The sequence below is a fragment of the Pinus tabuliformis genome, chromosome 6 (assembly GCF_031772625.1).
Source record: "Pinus tabuliformis cultivar Carrire ecotype Pingquan chromosome 6, CPIR1, whole genome shotgun sequence".
NCBI lineage: Eukaryota > Viridiplantae > Streptophyta > Pinopsida > Pinales > Pinaceae > Pinus > Pinus tabuliformis.
The window spans coordinates 2,107,291,735-2,107,310,843 of NC_142292.1; the positions used below are offsets into that span (position 1 = coordinate 2,107,291,735).

At 38.5% G+C, this 19,109-nt stretch overlaps 1 protein-coding gene across 2 annotated transcripts in view; it reads right to left on the bottom strand.

The window, feature by feature from the left end:
* LOC149267666 (dol-P-Man:Man(7)GlcNAc(2)-PP-Dol alpha-1,6-mannosyltransferase-like) overlaps nt 1-14,362 on the bottom strand; it is a 542,356-nt gene extending 527,994 nt beyond the window's left edge. The window contains exons 1-2 of one of the 2 annotated variants that reach the window (XM_089433813.1): nt 14,089-14,362; nt 13,816-13,935 (exon numbers count right to left, since the gene is read on the bottom strand). In XM_089433813.1, the coding sequence (XP_089289939.1) occupies nt 13,816-13,879 (64 nt within the window). In that variant the 5' untranslated portion in view covers nt 13,880-13,935; nt 14,089-14,362. Of the gene's footprint in view, nt 1-4,790; nt 4,900-13,815; nt 13,936-14,088 lie in introns of those variants that run through there. The other variant, XM_089433817.1, reaches the window with a different exon arrangement.
* Between the last annotated feature and the right edge of the window lie 4,747 nt (nt 14,363-19,109).

Below are 19,109 nucleotides of genomic sequence, written 5' to 3' on the forward strand. Positions count from 1 at the left end.
AACCGCTGCCCAGCCGTCCTTTCCATGACTCGGCCGAGTCAATACGGACCCGGCCGGGTTGACCGAGTCATAGCTGACTCGGTCAGCCGAGCCGGGTCATGGGCCGGGTCATTGAGCTGGCTATTGAAACGGTCCGAAACGGCCGTTTCGGTTTCAACTCGGCCGTTTCGTAAAACAGTGGTCAGATCCAGTTATTTTTTTCGGGAATTGTCTTTCATACTGAGATCTAAAATTTTTCTCAAGTCGAGATGCGAAGATGATAGATGGTTGCTGTCCATGCTCCATGTTCCTATATCATTTAACAAGTAATCGTTTCTACATTAATCTCCTAAGGCACTGGTCTGCTCAATTAATCAAATCATTTTAGTGCTTTTTATATCGTATCTCGTGTCTCCCAACCAACTGGTCGACAGTTGGTCTCATCATCTCACAGGGACTACCCCCCTTAGCCGCGGGAGACAGGCTTAAACGGAGGGATCGGGGATCAGAGTGACAGCCCCCGGTCTGAGCGTTGTCGTGTCAAACCGTGCGACAACAGACCAGTAGTGGTCAACATCTGGCTCTACTTGGGGACACGTTGCTGCTCTGTAGGAATGTGAGAATCCAGAATCTGCATCCATACAACACAAAACAAAATATAAGTAGCGTCCGTCCAAAAATCATCATATAACATTAAGCACAGGAAAGATATGAGCTCTTCATTTATTAACTATCTAAAGCAGAAATGAAAATGCGGAAAAAGAAGGAGTAGGGTTAGAAATACGATACAAGAGATGCCCCATGGCATCAGATGTGTTCAATATAGTGCATACTGAGCATTTGCCTGCTTTCAGGCAAATCTGTCGGCTGCTTGTCGGATGTGCCATGTCCAATTTTGCATATGGTAGGACTCTTTCCTATCCGAAAATCAAGCTGCTCGCGGCCGTTTGATGTATCAAATCTTCGTCTTATCTTCTTTCTCTTGCGCTTTTTCTTTCTGGTTGGTTGAATTACTGATGACCTGGTACTTTCTGTCTCAAAGCTATCAGATGAAGTATATAAGATATGCGTGCTATGTCTTTCTTCATCTTGCATCTGATCTTTATCATTCTTAAGTCTGTCTGGATCACTCTCAATCAACCATCTTTCAATCGAATCAACAACCTCCCAATAATAAGATGAATCTTGTTGCAGCAAATGAGAAGACTCTTGATCTGTTGATGTTTGTTGGTTTCTCTTATCTTCTGCCAGTTGCTGAAACCTTTGAACTTGTATTTTAATGGCATCCATCTGACTAGAGTGTTCTACCTTTGTAGCATTGATTTGTCTGGCATGGTGTTCTTGCATGTCTTTTATTACTTTAACATTCTTTTCCTTTATGTCCATCAAGTAATGCTGCATAAAATTTATTTCTTCTTTATGATTCGCTTGCATGTCAGCCACTTGATTATTATGATCGAACGTCGTGATAGTCATTTCCTCATCCATAGTTAATAACTTGTTTTGCATAGAGTCAATTTCCCTATCATGATCAGCTTTCATGGTCACCATGTTTTCCTCTAAGACTGACATCTTGCTATGCATGTTTCCAATTTCTGTTTCATATTTAGTTTTCATGGCCTCAATTTCTCTAGCGTGGTGACTTTGCGTGACCTCAATCTCCCTATTACGTTTTTCCAGGTGGGCGCATAAAATTTTCACATCATTGACATAATTAGTTTGATTGATTTCCATATTTCTTACCAGCATCATTAGATTTCGTAAAATTTGCTTTTGCTCTTCCTTTTCATTGTCATTTGTCCCTGATTTTTCACTATCATGAACTTGATCTGCAATAAATAGCATGATCATGATCACAAATAGGTGGGAGGCCTTTGGAAGTCTCAAATACCTTGGAATGATTGTCCAAGACTTTTTGGAGATCTAGATAAATAGATGATTTCGACGTGGGAACCTCTAGCGAACATAATTGTGCAATTACGCCTCTTTGTTCTTTCTTCAGAAGTTTTTTCATTCTGTTAGAGATGATTATCTTTCCCAGTTTCCCTGTGATACCCCTTAATTCAACTTCCTTTCCTTCCGAAGAAAATTTCATGAAAAGTTCTTGAAAAATAAAAGTTATTGTAGCCATTGGACTCCTAGTACAACATCAGCACCACCCATTGGAATGGAAAGCATTGGGCTATTCAATACATATTCTCTCATGGATAGCTTGATATTATGGCACTTTCCAAAGCAATTTATGGTTCCTCCACTTGGAACCATCACTTGACACTCTGGTGCTGGATATAGGAAGCAATTCAATTCCTTGGCTATCTTACGATGAATAAAATTATGGGTACTACCCAAATCAATCAACACTATTACCTTTTTCTTCTTGATATGTCCTTCTATCTTGATAGTTTGAGGAATAGTAATTCCGGCCAATGCATTACAAGATATTGTCGGATTAATTTCTTAATGCTCGATGTGATCTTTCGCTGCTTGAGCCTTTTTCTTCTTGATATGTCCTTCTATCTTGAGAGTTTGAGGAGCAGTAATTCTTGTCAATGCTTTACAAGATATGGTCGGACTCATTTCTTCTTTCTTTGAGGTTGGTTCCTGGTGTATATCCTCTTCTTTTGACGTTTCTTGATCATTTTCTTCCTCCTCTTCACAATCAATGTAAAATAATTTCTTCTCAACACACTTATGACCTTTAATATATTTGTTATCACAATTGTAACAAAGCCCTTTTGCTCTTTTTTCTTCCAATTGTTGTGGTGTCAACCTTGTAGGTTGTGGAAGGCTAGGAGAAACAACACTTCCATCTTTATAGTTGTGAGGGGTAGACATCCTTGTTGCCATAATTTTGCTTTCCACTTTTCTTTCCAACCTGAATGCCTTCTCCAATGAATCAGGTTCCCAAAGACGAACCTCATGTTGAATGTTATCCTTTAAAGTCCCTATGGAGACATCAATCCTCTACTTCTCTGGAATATCATTTTCCCTTATATTCAATTTTTGAAAGTCCTCAATGTGCTCTGCCATTGACCACTTTCTTTTTAGATTTATCAATTGGCTAAAGAAGGTGTTGCTCTTTGTATCCTCATAATGTGCTATCAATTCCTCCGTGAAAATTGACCACGTAACAAGTGGTTTACGAGAACAAAGCCCTTTATACCATAAAAATTGATCCGGTTCTAAATATGAAGATGCAATACGTACCTTTTGTAATATTTGCACCTCATGTAGATCAAAATATTGCTCCATCTGTAGTATCCAATTTATCGGATCCTTGCCATCAAACTTCCTCATATCGTCTTTTCTTGATTTTAGGAGCTCGGTCTTGAAACGACTATAACTCCGTAATTTCAGATCTCCAAGTTCTGAAATTGCGTCCTATAGTAGCCCTCTGCGTTCTCTTTCTAACCCCGCAAGTCTGATCAAGATTGGATTCTGCAAGGAAGAGTTATGTCAAATCTCCCACGATGACCTGATTATAGACTGGTTCAATCAATAGAGCGCATTTGTACGAAGTGGCACGTGTCACTATTTCAACCTTAGGATCTAAAAAATATACACAAAAAACTACAATTTGTCCTCTTTCTGCAACTTCTTACGAAATTTCAATTTGATGCTCAGAAAGAAAGTTATGACAATTTTCCCAAGGTCACCTATTTAAGATGTAATTCAGGAACCTGCAGAAACCCTAAATGTCTTGGACTGTATCTCCGAAAATATAGAGAAACAAGATCTGAAATTCGGTCCCGAGCTTCACCAAGTTTTCAGCTCAAATGGGTTTTAATTTCAGAGTCTGAAACTTTGTAGAAAAATAATTATAGCGAAAATTCCACGATGACCTGTTTGAAATGGAATTCTGGAAAAACCCTAATTTCCTCATATCAAATCTCCGGGAATATAGCGAGACAAGATCTGAAATTCGGACTCGAGGTTCAGCGAGATTTCTTCTCAAAAGGGTTTTTTTTTAGTTTCTGAAACGTTGCAAAAAAAAAGTTATAGCAAAAATTCCACGATGACCTGTTTGGAGCAGCAAAACCCTAGAATCCAAAGCTCTGATAACAAATGTATGAAACCAACTCACAAAACTATAGAAAAGAAATATAAACACCTTAGAATTCAGCCTCTTTGAGGGGGCAACTTCCTTTACATTACACAAATGAACAATTCTTGGATGATACAAATGACAAGACCTCCTTTCTATATATAGGAGTCTAAGGGGTGATAATATAATTAGAGCCGACATAACAATAATAATGTAAGGGCACAATAATAACAATAGTGGGCTTCAATGGGGCACAATATTAACAATATGGGAACTACATGGGCACAACAATATAATAAGGGGGTTGTATTAATAACAATAAGGGGTTACACTAATAGTACTAAGTATAGGGACCTAACAATATGACCTTTCCTATCACCAATGACTCTATGTTCCCATGATTACATCAATCACCCAACATATTGGGTTTACATATTGGACCCAAATTTTACATCAATGTCCCAAAATAATGGGATTACATACATGACATGACTTGATCCCAATAGCCCATACATGACTAAATTTTACAATGATTTACAACATGGGTCTTTTCATGACCTTTACATCAAGAGACATATATGACACTTATAACCAAAAATAGGGACCTCAACAATGAGGTAGAAAGACCATGATAGTCATCAGGAACCAACATGCACCATATAGGAATCTGCAACATAATTATCGAATGGCAAGAATATAAATGTCATTATGACAACAGCATGAACATCCTCATCATCAATGAGTAATGTAAGATAAGACAGTGTACCATCAAACTCTTCAATATCATCATCGCCAAGCAAATGTAGTAGAAGTGCATTAAAGCTTTGTCAGCAACTCATCCCCTTGACCTCATGTCCTCAAGGTCAACGCACACTCTCCATATACAGGGAGAGCCACAATAAACAAGTAGCAATATCAATCTTTTGAACCACAACACCATAGGTAGCAATCATATGTGCAAACAAAAAGTACTTCCAGCATCACAAATTATTGAGTAGAATAGAACTGATTAGCAACATCATCAACCAACATTTTTAATGACCATAGCATATATATCTTCCTTATCAATGTTTGACAACAGCGAGACTAAGACACAATTATCAACTTCTCCAAATGTAACTCAAGAAGCGTATAGGCATTATCTATAACTTCACCACATGCAATCCATGCATCATTGATAACATATGACATATTGACAACAGCATATATATATATATATATATATATATATATATATACATATATATATATATATATTTCAATGAAAGATGCCAACAACAATGAATAGATCATGAACTCATCATCTTCAACAAATGGAATAGATCATGAACTCATCATCTTCAACAAATGTGAGATAAGCAGTGCCTAACAAGAGACCATAATGCCAGTAATGAACCATTGGAAGCATAGAAGATGCTCCCCCTAAACCTGTGCCATCAATTCTGATATTATATCCATCTCATCAACCAACAAATGCACCAAAGAACCATTTCAACAACATCAATATAAGATTGTGCAACCTTATAAGCTCATCATGAAAAAACACATTCGTAAGCAACATATGGGAATTATTAACAATCTACAATAAATCAACATCAAAACCAAAATGTCAATAATGAACTAATGGAAGCATATGAGAAGCTCCCCCTAAATTTGTGCCACTTCTTTTTCATCACAGAGAAGCATACGCAACTGTCTAGATCAAAAACCGCGTATATACGCAATTGTCTTTCATAAGGTCCGCGTACAGAAAGTAAATTATTGATGTTTCCAGCCACAACTCCCCTGAACATGACATGCCTATTCCTGTTCACTGTTACTTCATCAGATACAATGTCAGTAATATAAACATCACCAAAAGAATATCAAAACAACATAGGGAATCATCATCTAGATACACATGCATAGCTCCCCCTGAGATCATACACCATTGATCCTGTGGACCTGATAGTCATCATCTGTTCTTCATGAGGTTATTTACCTCCCATTCACTTATGTAGTCACTGTTAGAAATATGCATTAAGTAAAGTAGACTGCGGTGGGGACCGTCTTCTTTTAATCTGAATTTGAGGAAGAGGAACTATACCTCTTATTTATGCCTGAATTCTTCTTTACTAGCACATATAATTTGTCTGCATTTTTTAATCCTCTTGCTATAACCTTTCTAGTGTCTTCTTCTATAACTTTGCATTTAGTTGATGTAAACACAATTATATGTCATTTATCAGCTATTTGACCTACACTTAGAATATTCTGCTTTAGCCCTTGAACTAATAGTGCATCAACTGCTTTTGTATATTTATCAAGTTTGGCTCTACCTTTTCCTAGAACTTTTGTTGGAGCACAATTTCCAAGAATAACTTTACCATCTTTGTTTTTCTTGAGAGACTCAAACTTGTTCTTATCTCCAGACATGTGATGAGAACATCCGTTGTCTATGTACCATTCATCTTCATCTTCAAATGAACATAGAGCAAGGCCACATTTAACTTGTTCTTCTTCATTCTGCTTACAATGAAAAGTGTTGGTGGATCCATCTTTGTCAATATTCTTGTCTGTGTGAATCTATTGACTTGTTCCTGCATTCTTTTGCTATATGCCCAAACTTGTTACAAGTATAACATCTTACATGACCAAAAAAGGAAGCAAAGGAATCATAATACTTCTATTTCATATTCCTCCTATTGCAATTAATAGCTTTATGACCAAACATGTTGCAAGCAAAACAATATCCTTTAAAGAAACTTGAGTACATGGGACTTGATGGTCTTCTTGTGAATCTACTTCTGCAATTGGTTGTAAAGTGTCCAAAGTTATGACAGATAAAGCATTCAATATCATTGATCGGAAGAGAGAATGGATTAATGTCTCTATTATTTGGAGCAAATGATTTCCTTTGAAAATTCATTTTCCTTGGATGTTGATATGGTTGACTTCTTATTTCTTTACCAAGTATTTCAAAGTTTGCTTTGTTAACCTCATAATTGTTTGCACAAGCTTGTGAGCTAGATTCTCCTTTTACAGTTTCATGAAAATCAAGACCAGATTTAATAGAGGGAGACCTTTGACAACTAAGAATGTTATCCAGAATCTTAGTACTATCTTGAAATCTCAAATGTTTATCCTTTTCTTCTAATTTACCTTTTAGAATGTTTACCTCGACCTCCAGTCTTTGATATTGTTCTTCCTTTTCCAGATATTGCTTCCTCATTCCTTCTTCAACCTTTATTCCTTCTTCCAATTGCTCTTTTAATTTGATAATCTCTTCCTTCAGCCCATTCTCTTGTTCTTCAAATACTTGAAGTAGCTCTTCATTTCGTTTGTTTGACTTTTCAAGATCTAATCTTAGAGAGATGATCTCAGCTTCAAGTCCTTCACAATATTGTTTAGATTTTGCTGTAGTATTTACCGATTTATCATGATCCCTGTTCTCATATGCCTACAACTTATTCTTAAGATTATTAATCATTTTCAAAGCAAAAACAAGTTTTCTTCTAAGATTATGAACATCCTCTAACCTGTCTTCTTCTAAATCTGTAACTCCATCTGACATAACAAAGATTGTTTTATTATCATATTCATCTTCAAACATATCATTAATTCCTTTAGAAACAAGATTACTTATTGGTTCTCCTGATGAACAATCTTCCTTTGTTTTTCCTTCATGGATTGCCTGCAAATTATCCCATACTTCCTTTGCAGTTGCATAATGCATAACCTTCTCTAGTGCTGAATCAGGTATGTTACCAATGATTTCATTTAATGCCTGATTATTCTTTTGCAATTCTTCACCTGATGGGGGAGTTTTAGTGCAACCATTACATACTAAATGCCAAACATCAGATCCAAGGTTCATTAACTTAGACTTCATCTTTTCTTTCCATTCCTGATAGTTAGCATCACTAAGCATAAGCATACCTTTATTTTCCATTATTTCTGACTTGCCTTGTTCACCTGTTGCAGATTGTCCCTGACCTATAAATGCAGATATTGTCACAGCATCAGATGCATCCTTGTCACTGCTTTCCTGAATTGACTTATTTCTTTCTTCTGCCTTCTTCTTTTGCTTCCTGCCCATTGTCCTCGATCAACTCTCAAGCAATTAGGCTTTTGTTGGAGCGACCTGCTCTGATACCAATTGTTAGGAAAAATACTGAGAAAGGGGGTGAATCAGAATTTTAATTCACTTTAACTTTTCATTTCATATTCTAAATTTTGTACGCTACTGTTCTTTATGCAACCAGTGTGTGCTCACGACTTCAGTGAAGGAAAATAGCGTATATTCAATTTACTTATTTTTCATAACTTCCATTAGTGAGTCAACTTAACCATTGCATTATTAATTCATTAACCATTCAATATGCAGTAAATAACAGATAAATCACAACACATAAGCAACATATCAACACATATGAACACCATGATTTTAGGCGGAAACCCAATGTGGGAGAAAACCACCGTTGTCGTCGTCTTTGTCTTCTTTCTTATTATATAAAGAAAATCTTCATTACATTTTACACTGGCGTAAACTCTTACCAGCACATAGGCACTCACCTGCAAGAGGCTACAACCTCCACTCGTTCTCCAACACCCACTTGAAAGGACCTACAACCCCTAATCTTGTTTACCGGCTCCTACTAGAAGGGAGCACTTACCCCTTGAACAAATTTACAAGCTACCACTGGAAGTAAGCTCTGACTCCCTCACTGAAGGCTCCAACCCTCAGCACCTCTTGTAGACCACATTTCATAATACTTCATACTAGATCCACCTACCTCAAACATCAAAACCTATAGGCCATCTTTCATCATATTTTCAAACTAGACCCACACCCAACGTTATGCTTAATACCAAACTGAAATACTGAATCTCAAAATTTGAATCACTAAAGCATTGTAAACCTACTGAATATTGCAGCAAACCAATCTTAACCAACCATTGCAACCAGATCTAATCAATGCACAACCAATCCAATCAATACTGCTAGTAACAGCAACATAGATGCAGCACTTGAGAGGGAGTTATAGTACGAATGCAGTGTTGACAGTGGCAATGTCAACAGCAGTAGCAGCAACGCAGTAGTTGGTGGACAGCATGTCAGACATCAGCAGTGCAGATGACGATGCTTCAGAGTCAGAGCAGTATGCAGCAGCATATATTGCTAGAGCACATTCCTCGCTAAGAGGGAGTGTTGATTTGGGGTAGCATAGGATGTCCTCTGAGCTTCAAATTTTGCAAGGAGGCTTGGGCACATGTATTCCAAAGAACCCAGAAAGAGTTTTGGTAAATTCCACCCAAAAACAATTTTATTAAAATAATTAATATTTTTTAATGGAACCCTAAGTCTAAACTTAGGAGATTAAAAATATTAATGGGTATTAATCTAATTGTGGGTGTAACTTCTAGAAGAAGATGAGGATCAAGCTAAAATGATTTTAGCCATTGATTAGCTTTTAATCTGGGTCGTTGAATGTCAACGAGAAGATTAATTAAGGAAGCTTGACGGTCATTTGGAAAACACACCGAGAGATCAAGAAATCGAATTTCTGAAGTGAGAAGTTCTCAGGAGGAATTCTAATCGAGTATATTTCTTGCAGTGAGGGGCAGTGAGTATCCAAAAGAAGGAATTTTTCCTAGGCCGGAGAGTACGAGGCAGAGAGAGGGCAGAACGACATCCAGAGAGAGGCAGACGCTAGCCCACGCAGAGCTGACGCTAGCCCACGCAGAGCTGACGCAGTGGCAACATGGGCCTTAGAGGGAAATCGAATTCCAGGTTGTTTGCATTTGTCATCTCCCGTCGCGATTCCACTTCTGAGCACAATGTTCACATTTGGATCTTCCTCACGCGACTCAGACCTCATCATCTACAGGTTCTGAGTTGGGGGAGGTGGTAGCGCTCCTTTGTCACGTATCCTAGCTATCAATGTAGGACAATCTTCCGTCTCATGATCAAACAAGGTGCAATATAAACATGACGGCCACGTCAAATTCGTACAATTGCGGGCATAATGTCCTGGCCCTCCACAATTGTAGCATATCAACTGACCGCGACCTCTTCCAGGTCCTCCTCCGCCTCAGCCTCGTCCGCGCCCCTGAAATCCGGTTTGCGCCACTCCTGCATTCTGGTCTAAGGGTCGCGATTCGGCCTGAACTCTGTAGGTGGGAGTTCTATCCATCATCAACTCATAGCTCCTACAAGTGCGCTCATCGTGTCCCACTGACCTACAAAAGTTACAAAACAATTGTTGCGAATTTTGTGTATACTTTTGTAACAAATGACAGTTGTCCATAGCGTGTTTTCCACCTATTTGGCAAATCACGCACCACAAGGTAGGTTAACGAAAATGCGAAATACATAGAAAAACCCTTTTATCGGACTTGAAATATTATTAAATTTCATCCATAACCCCGTCGGGTCCGGCTATCACAAGTCACATTTGTATCAGCCCCACTGCTCATTGACGTGTCATTTTACCCTGACATGATCAAGATCTTTCAACTGAGGGCACCTTTATCCCTTCATGGATTCAGGATTTTTCACCCTCCCCGAGTTTTCACCGATTGCCCATTATTGCAATGGGGTTGTCATCTGGCTTTGTCTTCGCCTGGGTGAAAGTCCCAATAGATGGGATCACATGTGCGCACACCACAACATCCATACTCTTGAATACATGTGCATGGGAAGCCTGTAGACTAGTGATGAACAACGAGATCTCTTCATAGTTCCGGATATGTCTCCGGATGCATGCCTTCAACTCGACCGCTCTGGGTTGTGTCCATTTCGGCAATGGAAGACAAAGGCTACAAGGTGGCATTCATTGATGGCAAGGTACGTGTTTGGAAAAAGAATTTTAAAGATGCTTTTACTCTTGGGTTCTGGGTTGACTCTTTATATCAAGTTGGAGGAAGTCCGTTGGGAGTCATGTCTTGCAACACATCTCTACAATGTGAACTATGGCACCGGAGGTTTGCCCACCTTCATTATAAGGCTCTACCCGATGTGAGACAAATGGTGACAGGGATGCCCAAGTTCAAAGTAGAGCATGAAGGCGTATGTCTGGGATGTGCCGAAGGAAAGCTCAAAAGGGGACCATTCCCCTCAAGCCATAGCAAGTCTATAGACATATTACAGTTGGTTTTTCCAAGGACATTTGTCCAAAAATAACAGTGTCATTTGTGTTGTATTTTCTTTCTTGCTCAGTCCCTTGTTTCCGAATATAAAGTAATTAAGTGAAGGTTGTAGTGTATGTATTTGAATATTTGATGTAGGAAACTGTAAATAACTTGTTCATGTAAATCTAACAAGGAGGAGAAAGATCATCAATTGCTGCAATAGGAATTCCGGTTTAGGAATTTTCACAATCCATTCATAATTCCAACCCTCTTAGAAGCCCTAAGGCTCCATATACCCAATAAGATTATTGGCACTAATCAGTCAACTCTAACCACCCAAAAATATAAATTCAAATAAATCATTTAAATTATGTTTTACTAAGATAACACTCATTAAATAGTAAACACTAAGCCTTAGTAATCCTAAACCTAGGAATGTCCCACCGATGTCAATGATAGCCATCTTTATTTTACCCTTAGGCTTGTGCATGTTGTTGGGATTTTGTAGCTTAAGTCAAGTTCAATTGGTAACATGTATGACAATACTCAGGTTCAGAGATGGAGTGAAAGGACCAAGTATTATGAGGATAAGAATTAAGAGTTGCCTCCTAAATGGTTGAGGAAAGACAAGTTTAATAAGAAGAGGTTCAAGGGCCCCCCTTAATAATCCAAGGTCAGCCTAGAAAGGGTTGGGTAGGAAGTGTCAACCCAAATGGAGTAGGAAAGAAGGGCAAGGTTGGCTCCACACTGCACCCCCACACCCCCCTATGGGGGAGGCATGTGAAGTAAGGAGAGTTCAAGAAGTGGGAGAGACCATTTAGGATCAGTGGTTCATATGATTCTCCAAGCTATAGAAGATGCATACCATAAGCTATAATAGGCTCCAAAGCATTGTTAGATGTCCTATAAAGTCCCACGAATTTGGATTTATGTCATGAATACAAAGTGCATCCTCGAACTAGTCATGAAGAGGAATCTAGAGGGCTCTAATGTAGGCATTAAAGTAACCCAAGAGAATAACCTCCCTAACCATTGAACATTAATTGAAGCTCAGAAAATAAGTATAGATAGAGGTCCTTGCTACCCAACAAAAGTGGGTAACACCTATGAGAAAATTTTCTCCTCCCTGATTAGCCAACTAGAAAGTAACCCTATGTGATCCACAAATAGCTTTACTTTAGAGCTCTCCACCCATTGCTTCGATCAATGCTCTCTCCCATCTAGCATACTTCTTGAAAGGTGGGTCATTTCAACCCCTAAATTTTCCCCTTGCAAATTTAAAGGGTCAAGCAACACAACACATTTCATTAAGCTTAAGATTCTGAGAGAGATATGGATAAAGGTTGGGGGTTGTCCTAGTGAGACTAGTTGCAGGATTGATTCAGTGATAGCTCAAACACATTTTTACATGGGATGGAGAGAGTTGCTATTTTTAGCAGGTTCGTTATTTTGCCTAAACAAGAGTTCCAGGCATGCTAGAGCAGTATCAATCACACATTCATAGACCTTATGAACTCAAGATTCGAGAGAGGCTTTTTCCGATGACATGCATGGGATTTTCTATTTTTAGCAAGTTTAGTTAGGGGACTCGCATGTCAAAGATAATGATATATCTAGAATCCTTGAAAGATTCTGAGTTCGATGATCTACTTATGGGTAACATGCGACCACTTTCTATTTTTAGCAGTGTTTGCGTGTCAATTTTGATCATAGATTTCAATTCCTTACTAAAAGACAAATCCGGTGAATATAAATTTATGAGATTCCAAGGACTTTCTATTTTTAGCAATCATAGTACATCAAGTCTGATTACACATTCAGGTTCCCCGATGTGTTCTGAGTCCAATGGTGGTGTTTTCATCCAAATCTAAGATAGTTCTATTTTTAGTGATCGGTGCATGGCAGCTGTGATTACATATTCAGACTCCCCGTTGAGTTTCCAAGTCTGATGGTGGTGGTCTCATCAGAATCTAAGCATTTCCAAATTTTAGCAGTCATTGTATAGGAGCACTGACAGCATTTTCTGTTTCCCTTCAGATTCTGAGTCTAATGAGTATAATATAGCAAGCATGCTGCAAGATTTCTATTTTTAGAAATGTATACTTTTAGAAGTGCTATGTATGGCAAAATTCCCTATCTATTCCAAACATTTAATACATCTTCCTATTTTTAATGGGATTCATATTTTTGGCATGTCTATTTATAATAATTATGAACAAATGTTTGTAAGTTTACAAGATGCTTTTTCTTATAATGATGGTATAAGATGGGGTGAACATGTCCCTCCTCAATCTAGGAGTATTGCTATGATGGTGCAAAGATACCCTTCCTCAATATGAGAGTATCGTAGACACACCAGAAAGGGCAAAACATGTATCTGGGATTTCACCCTTGATAGGGAATATCACCAGTATGCTTAAGCAGCGAATTTGAACCTTGGTGTAGGGCACATCATCGCCCCTCTTAATTATCCAGCCAAGAGCCCATTGACATAGTTCTACCAAATCATGTGTCAGGCAATGATTTCAATGTGCAGTTGCAATCCAATCAGCCAAGTTAAATGACTATAAACGTCAACACAGATATACAAGTTCATAGCTTCACAATGCATTCCAATTACAAGGAAGGTTCACATCGTTCCGATATTCTATATGCCCAAAAATAGGTTATAATCTTACTGTCAAGCATGATTTTGCCACTCCAGAATCTGCTACCGGCCTTCAAGCTGAGCAAGGAAACCATTGCTATTCCTCGCGTGTAATTGAATCTCTAGTTCGACAATCTATAATTTCTTAGACCTGAAACACATAAGTTACAGATTCTAAATTAGCCAATATGAGCTATCACAGTTTACATAAAACAGAACCTCCCGTATCATACTTGAATATCAAATAAACCGCACTGCCTAATTTTTCTCTGAGGCGGAGAAGAAAGATATTAGTGGACTTTACCTCGCAACAAGGTGAAGATCAAAACAGAAAGATAAAAAATATTTCCACCAACTTTCTAATGCAGAAAAGCTATCCGTGCTCAACAAATCAGGGGCTGGAGGTACTACCCACAAAGTGATCTAAGCATATCAATTCCCAACTAGCTTGTACTGATGAATGAAAACAATATTCAGCGCCATGCCGCTTTACACATTGAACCCCTATCACGCTTCACTCTCGCGTTTTCACACAGCAGCTTGTCCTTTTGAATTTACAAGGTTGCATCTGAATGTTAATGTTTGCCAGTGATTTTTAAATTAGAAAGTGGACAAATTTTACTGTTTTAATTATTTTATAAATGAAATAGGAATTTTGTAATCATTGATTATGAAATGTATGATTTAATTTATAAATGAAATAGTTTTTTTTAATTGGAATTTCGCAATATAATTTTAAGCAATATAAATTTTGTTGTTTAAAATATATTTTTGAATATACACTTCTAAAAATGTGGGCACTTGAATTTAAGATTAAACAATTGAAACTCAAGTTTTTAAAAGTTTTGTCTAATTTTGGTTAAAATTAACTAGAAAAAATGTCATGAAAAATAGTCATTTAGTTTATAAGTTAGAGTAAGCCATTATTAAATTTTAATTTAATTTACTTTTACAAAAATAATAAATAAAGTTTTAAAATAGAAAAGAATTATATAATAATAAACAAGGGTTAATTTCATTTTGAAAATTAATAAAAATAATAATTCTCAAGTTATAAGAATATCTTGAATAGCCACCAAACATTTAGTTACACTCAAATATATTATATGAAATGATCTAGTAATGTATGCATATTGTGCATATTATGTGGATCAAAGTCCACCTCCATGTCTTCCATTTTTTAATCAAAGGATTATAGCTCCAATAGTTGGGAGGTAAGTCATGCACCCTTCCCCCTGTCCCCATCCAATCTCAAATCTCCAATAAAACATCTTTGATCCGAGGTTAAGAGTTAGACCACTTTATGGGTGTGAGAGCCCATTACAAATGTGTCTCCCAACATCGAACCTAATCCACGTCACTCTCATGAATTAAAAAGTTTCAAAAAAAACTCTTGTTTTATACAATTGTGTGGAACTTTAACATTAAAAAATATGAATTTTTAGGGGTGGTAGGAGGGGGAGGGATTTTAATTAATCTCGATGGAATAGCTGAAATCAAGTTTGCATGGGGATTGGGAAAGAAGACTAACAATCAGGCTGAAATGTATGGCCTTCTCAAAGAATTATGTATTGCAAAAGATAATCACAATTTAATTTTGTATATAACCAAAGATGGCAATCCAAAGGATAATTCTCTTTCTCGCATTCTTCATCGAATGAGAGGTTTCGCAAAAATTTTCCTCTTCAGAGAATTTTATCACATCCTTAGAATTAATAATGTGGAGGTTGATTTGGAAGCAAACAAAGCTTGCTTGTTGGAAGAAGGCAAGCTTGAAATCAATGATATAGTTAGTTTTTGTCTTATTCCCTAAAGTTATATGATATTCAGAATTTGAATCCCTTTCGACCTTGCCCCTTTTTCGAGAAATATTGGTCTCCTCCCTCTCTTTTCATTTTCCTATCCCCTCTTCCTCATTTTCCTCCCTTTTCTTTTTATCCCCTTAGCTCTCTCCCTTCTCCTCACTTCTTCTCCCTATGCCTTTCCCCCACCTGCCCCCTCCTATTCCCCCTCCCCTCCCCTCTCCCCTCAACACCCACTTCTCACTCCTCTTCTCACTCCTCTTTTGGCCCCCCTCTTTGTCTTTTTTGTCCCTTCTTTCCTATATCATTTGTTAGGTTATCTTTTCCATGCGTCGATGTCCTTTCTTCCTTCAGTTTTCATGAAGGCTCACATCTATGGTTAATGGCTCCCTTCAAGAATTCCCTTGACATGGCATCAATTGATATCCATTGCCATGCAGATGGTGTTTTCATCCCCTCGCATGCTTGCAATTATGGTTATCCTTTGCCAAATTCTTGAAATCAGCCTCAGCTCATAATTATGATGAATTCCCTTGGTGGCCACACAGGTGACATTAATGGAAATATGATGATATTTGTGTGGCAAGGAAGGCGATATGGTGTTAAATTGGTTTCAAAGCTAGCCCAGGATTCATTCATGAATGCGTTGGTTCTGTGCATTTTCTTTCCTCACCCATGGACGGTGAACTGGTTCACTTGTCTGTCTGTGCATTCAGGTATGGCATCTAATTGGGCCTTCTATAGGTAGCTCTATGAAGAGCTTCTTTTTAGGGCCCTAGCTCTATTTCTTGTAACTGTGCAATTGTGGGTTCAACAGTTCAGTTCATGGGTAATCTAGCGTAAGGGACTCTGTAGCTCGCAGTTCTCCTTGGCAGATCCTAGTCTTTACATTCCAATTGGCACCAAACTGGCACACGTTCCTTAGTTAGAAGGTAACTCTAAGCTCCCTGTGTTTAGTTTGGAAATTCCTAATAGTCACAGCTGGGAGGGAAATTCCTCTATAATTGGATCCCTATTTGTTGTCTTGAGCAATAAGTCGAGCTGTATTCCTTATGCGACCTCGTGGGAGTCTCTGGTTCAGAGAAAGTTAGTGTTTTCGAGCCCAAACTTTATTTGTGCCATCACCTTTGTACCGAGAATTTGGAAAGTGGTTCTTCTATTCAGCCTGGAATCTCTCATTGTCGGGAAACTACCATTAGCAGTCCGGACTTAGCATCTCGGTTCTTACTACCTACTCTGGTTAGTCACTTGTTACATTTTATTGATTTGGGTTGGTCGGGTTTGTCTCTGCAAAGAATCTATTGTGGTCGATGCTTGGGCCATCACTTCACCATGAACTCCTACACCAATTATGATTCCTCCTCTGAGGACTACCCTTGCTCTCAGTGTTTATTTGCCCATGAAGCCCTGTAGAGGGTTGACGAGACGATGATTTACAAGAAGACCATATCTTGGCTCTCCAACAACAAATTCTAAGGTTGGAAGATGAGGTTGACACGATTAAGGTGATCATTTCATACTTCAAGCTTAACAACCCATCCACTATGTAGGAATGACCTTTGGAGCCTATAGGCAAGCCAGTGATAGACCTCAACCAGCCAACATCTAAATTTGATTGATCTTCATGTAAGGCAATTTTGGGCCTTTTGTTTCGATAGTTTTGATTGAAAGTTTCTCCATGTATGTAATGGATACGCTGTAAGGTTGTCGATATAAAGTTTCAATGATGTAATGGGTTAGTACCTAGTAGGCATCTAGTACAATTCTGAATTTGAAGCGATGTATTCCTCGTGTATTTGTTGGGACTAAAACACTAAATATAATTAAATTAATAAATTTAATTTATATTAAAATAAAAATTAATTAATAAATTTAATTAAACATTAAAATATAATATAATTAATAAATTTAGTTATTTAAATATCTTTAAAATGTAGTTTTAAAAAAAAACTCACTTTTTATTAAAAAAAAACTTTGTAAGTCGAAGTTCTATTCATTCATCAAAAAAGAAGTACATCAGTAGTAAAATGTAGGTAGTCTCACCTTGACCAGGTTTGTTGACTACTGCGATTAGCATATGACAAAGAAACAAAAGAACGACTAGAGACACAGTCCACAACTTAGGAGGCCAAAAGCACCAGAAAACACATAAAACAAGTAAAATAACTGTAACCATGCTCAGTCATTGGAAGTAATAGAAGCAGGATTGTCTGGAGCAGTCCCTGGAGGAGGAGGAGGACAGAAGGAACATTGTACATGCTCTTCAAAGTGAGCCATCCATGATTCCAGCTTCTCTACCTTCTCCACCTCCTTGGATAACAGATTTTGACCATGCCATACCACCACGACCCACTCTCGAACATGACAATGAAAGTAATGCATCTTGTTCAACGTAGCGATGAGATCTGCATGTACTTCATGTTGTGCCCTCTCTGAAGTTTCCAAACGTTCCAGTACAGACTGGATCAAATATCGGCAATTGTCTAAATAGCAATGGTGCTTCATTGTTCCCCACGCCTAGGATGTATCGCCTTCCCCCGTCTACCCGTGCCACCTCGACGCGCCGCTCCACCCCTCTTCAGATTTCGTGAGGTTCTCCCCCCACGACCAACCAGCGAGCCACCACGAGCCCCATAAGCCACCTGACCCAAGCTACTGGTGGTCAAACACACCAACCAGAACTTGGAGGCTCCTCTGCCGCCATTAGCTTAGACGAGGGAAGGGAACAAGTGTTGTGCAACTCAGGGCGCATTATATCTAAACCAACAACCCCAAGTAAAGACAAAACGAGCCAACAATTATTAGCACACACCAAAACTATAACTATAGAGAGACTCCCCAACCACACCAGAAAGTGATAAGCAGAACTTCCTTTGTCCACTGCATGAAATAATCTATAGCATTCGGAATATAGCAGCGCTTCTTCGGTGAATGTGGGAAAATTTCCCCAATGATATCCAAGCCCCACTGTTGGAATGGTTCTCCCACTTCAACAGGTTGTAGCGGGGTCACCGAGTTTCGATTTCTGTCGGTGCACCTCTGACAGACTGGACACTTGTGGGCATAAGCATGTGCATCCTTGAATAATGTAGACCAGTAGAAACCGACACACATAACCTTGTGTGTTGTGGTGTTATCCGCGAAGTGTCCCCCAGCTAGTCCATCGTGGAGATCACGTAAAACCTTTTCTGAATCTTGTGCCTCTAGGCACCTGAGAAAGATACCATTATGGTGCTTTCTGTATAGCACCCCATGCACCAGCTGGTATGATAAAGCTTTCATTCAGAGTGCCCTCTTCTGCTGCATAGAAAAATGGTAGGGAACAGTGCCATGCTCAAGGTAATGGCACAACTCTGCGTACCAAGGGTTTTTGTGTGAAGTGGGAGAGGTTCACTCATCATTGTACATTTCTATTTCTTGCTCCCAACTTGCGAGCTCTTATTCTTCATCTTGTGCGTGAACTAGTTCTACTGCTAGTTTGCAAAGACCGTGACCCTTGATGGTATGAATTGGTTTGATGTCA